The sequence below is a fragment of the Diplotaxodon limnothrissa genome, linkage group LG1, assembly GCF_057381915.1.
Source record: "Diplotaxodon limnothrissa isolate DT_005_m linkage group LG1, D_limnothrissa_male_GT1.1, whole genome shotgun sequence".
NCBI lineage: Eukaryota > Metazoa > Chordata > Actinopteri > Cichliformes > Cichlidae > Diplotaxodon > Diplotaxodon limnothrissa.
The window spans coordinates 27,098,604-27,102,227 of NC_140596.1; the positions used below are offsets into that span (position 1 = coordinate 27,098,604).

General features: G+C 40.6%; 1 protein-coding gene across 1 annotated transcript; it reads right to left on the reverse strand.

Annotated features, from left to right (window-relative positions):
- Positions 1 to 492: 492 nt before the first annotated feature.
- Positions 493 to 2,182, reverse strand: LOC146639889 (E3 SUMO-protein ligase ZBED1-like). The gene is made up of 3 exons (XM_085368117.1): positions 2,108 to 2,182; positions 1,122 to 1,993; positions 493 to 964 (listed from the first exon to the last, which is right to left on the reverse strand). The coding sequence occupies exons 1-3, from the start codon at positions 2,180 to 2,182 to the stop codon at positions 493 to 495; spliced, it is 1,419 nt and encodes a 472-aa protein (XP_085224243.1).
- Between the last annotated feature and the right edge of the window lie 1,442 nt (positions 2,183 to 3,624).

Below are 3,624 nucleotides of genomic sequence, written 5' to 3' on the forward strand. Positions count from 1 at the left end.
AGTTTATATTTTAAGATTGTAACAGACATTTATGCAATACAATGACGTAAATGCAGAATAAACACAAAGAATTTATGCTGAAATTCAAAGAGAATTTTAATAGTTTTCATCAATCTTTAACACAGTTAAAACTTACAAAAAAACTTTTAAGGCCATCAACAGTGACCGAACCCAGGCCTAAAGGTTAAATTGAATACCATAAAAATAAAGGGTGCACAAAACTCAGTATTTAAAACACAAAATGACCCAGAATGTTGAACATTTTTCACTTCAAAGGACCAATCTGGCTTAGTCCTTCTTTGCACTCAGCCAGTTACTGAGGCAGACTATTCTGTTTACATTGTCTAATGACAAAGAAGCACGCTTCTTTTGAATGATGTGACCTGAGAGTGAGAATAATCTCTCACAAGGCACTGTGGTTGCAGGGGTTGACAGGTACTTGCGTGCAATAGGTGCCAGCCTGGCATGTGCTACTTCTCTCTTTAACCACCACTATAGTGGACACTCTCCTGTGTCAATTTTGGGCTCTGCTTTGTGCAGATTCAGACAGCAGTCTATAGCATCTTCCTCTTTCTCTGTATCTGAATCAGGAGAACCCAGCAAGCAGATGGACATCTTGCTCTTCTTTGGTGATGGTTCCTCTGTTGTCTGAGCAGATGGTTGGTGTGCATGCGTCTCTGCCATCAGAAGGTCATGTACTGAAGCCCACACCTCTCTTCTTTCATCTTTGGAAAGGCACTTAAGGTCTTTAAACCTGGGATTGAGGGCATTAGCGATCTTCAGCCATGTGAGATTGCTGCTGTCCCTCCGCTGAGCTAGGTCTGTGGTAAAAACCTTCTTAAACCTCAAAACGTAGACTGGGTCATCATCTGAGGGCTCCATAATTTTGAACAAATGACACAAGGCTGGCAACACCATGGAACAGGAGACATACCGCTCTCCCCCCAGCAGTTCAGTCACATATCTGGAATAGAAAGATCAAGTCTGTATTTTTCTATTAACCAGACAGAGACAAACATAAATACTACATATGAAAATACACAGAGAGGTGGAGAACATACTTGAAAACAAAGCTAGAACACAAAGATAGACACACAATCATGAGAAACGAAATTATTTACCTGCAAGGTTCAAGTAGTTCCTCCAGCTTTTGCACTCTGTCAAGCTCCTGGTCAGTCAACATGGTCACCTTGCTGTTTTGCTGAGTCAGGATGGTGGTCAGCCCACATCTCTGGATCCGCTTGATCATCTCTAGGGTGGAGTTACATCTTGTTGGAACGTCCTGAACAAGCGGTTCTGTTTGATGTCCATGTGCAGCTTGCTGTGCCTTTAATTCCTGAGCGTTTGCTGGACTATGCTTAAAATGTCCAACAATCTTGCAACGTTTGGCCAGAGCCCTTTCAAATGCACTGTCGTAAAGAGAAACTGTGACCATTCTTTGCAGTATGTGGGCCATGCAGGGCATGTGTTCAAATGGAAGTAGTCTGGCGGCTTCAACCATGTTACGAGCACTGTCGGTGCCAAGCGTGGTTACCTTGTCCTTGATTTTCCATTCGTTTGCAACATTCAGAAAATGATCAGCACACGCCTCAGCATAGTGTCTCTCTTCAGTTTTACTCACTGTTAGTGCAAACGATTGGACAGTCCAGTCGTTATCAATAAAATGCACCGTGACCCCCAAGTAATTATCGTTGTTCACCAAAGTCCAATGGTCTCCGGTGAGAGCGACGTTCCTTACTTGCACAAGCTTGCTGGACTGCTGAGCTCTCTGGTCCTCATACAAAGTGTGCAGTCTCGACACAATGGTTCCTCTTGAGGGCAGATTGTAACACACATCTCCTGATGCAGCGCGAATGACTTCTCTCAGTTCATCATCTTCTACTATGCTAACTGGTCGGCAGTTTTTAGCTATCCAAACAACCAAGGAATTGGTTAATTTTTCTCTCACATTTTTTGTTATTTGTCCACGAGCACCATACTCCTGAAGCGTAGACTGGCGAGGTCCCGTAGAGGCGGATTCAGTTGGGTGTTTTGCTCTCAGGTGATACACCAGTGATTAACTGCTTCTGTGGTACCTGAATTCAGCTTTGCAAATTGTGCACCTTACTCTCATTTTGTCCAACAAGCCATCAGGCAACTTCTTAAAGAGAAACTTTCCACCCAAAAGTCTGCCCTCATCCATGCTTGCGTGTGTTTGCTAGTGTTAGCTAGATAGTAGCATGGTGTCACTTCTTCTTCTTCTAATCATTTCTGTCAGGCCAAATGCCAGCACAGCACACTGTTGCCCCCTCCTCCAGAGGTGCTCATGAGTTTAAAGGTCTTAGATTACAGGGAATTTAAAAAAAAACAGCGTTAATTTTTTTAACGTGATAAACATTTCGCATTGATCTCAACAATTAACGCGTTAATTTTGACAGCACTAGTTATTATACAATCCCAGCAGTATGTCAAGTAAGTGGGGGGATGATGGCAAGTAACAGATCACAGTTTTGTCCAAACAGTTTTGTTCTCCTCGGTGCATCACTTTAAATATACAACTATTTAATGTTAGATCATATTATGTGCAATGAAAGGCTACAGAAATTTTTACATTACATTTAAATTGAAAACATTTACTATTTGAAACCCAATTTAAACAATCCTGGAAACACCCGTGGTCTATAAAAAACTGAAAGGTATGTGTTGTGTAATGTTGTTTTCTTTCTTGGAAGCCTCAATATCAAACTAGCATAACAACCTCAGTTCCAATATCATTAAAGATGCTAAATAGAGTAAATCCTTAGTTCTTTGCCAGCTACAGTGTTCATGAGAAATACTTTAAGGCTTCATAAAAAGCTGTAGCAGCCCTCAGTATTTTCAATAGAGATGGAAAAATGTCACTAATGGCAGCCTACATGGTTGACTCTGCACTGCTCTGTGTACAGTAACAATAACCTAGATTTTCATCATAACATTAGTAAGTTGTCGCAATGAAAAATAAAACTTGAATGCATTAAACAATTAAAGAATCACAAAGGTAGAATATGCTCTTGTTAATGTTGTGGTTTCAAGATAATGTGGAGGAAAAAACTACACAGACTGCATGCAGGATTATGGCTGCCAGCATCAATGTGACAGTAAACCATCTGTTACACTCGTCACGGGAACTGCTTAAGTATAGTTGTTCCAGCTGAACCCTTCTCCACTTTGGAGAGAAACACTTCCCTTTCAAATGCTGCGTTGGAAACATCAGCAAAGCTTGTTGTCAACTTTCCCCCCCACAAGGCTGGTATTAATTCTTTTCATTTTTATGGCATCATGTGCAAATATGCTTTAGCTATTTCTATTTTAAAAGTGTCACTGTCCAACCAAGATAGTCACGATGCAGGCCTCCTAATTAGATAATTACATTAATAATAATAATGATGATGACGCAATTAAATCCAGTTTTTAAGAATTCTAATTTCTAATAGAAGAAAGTATTTCATTAATATAATAAAGTGTCCCACTGTGTTTCCAACAATATTTTGGAGTCCAAGAACAGTGTCAACTACTCTAGTATTCTCCTGACAGAGGCCTTAAGTGTTTAGTTTCATGCCTGAGAAATACAGAGCATATATTGCCTGACCCTGGGTGCACTGATGA

Bases quoted from the DNA above. Each gene is read 5' to 3' on its own strand.
- LOC146639889 (XM_085368117.1), bottom strand. From the start codon at position 2,182: ATGGATGAGGGCAGACTTTTGGGTGGAAAGTTTCTCTTTAAGAAGTTG. The intron at 1,994-2,107 runs GTAAGGTGCACA...GGACCTCGCCAG, and splicing joins GCTTGTTGGACAAAATGAGA to TCTACGCTTCAGGAGTATGG. The intron at 965-1,121 runs GTAAATAATTTC...TTTCTATTCCAG, and splicing joins GAACTACTTGAACCTTGCAG to ATATGTGACTGAACTGCTGG.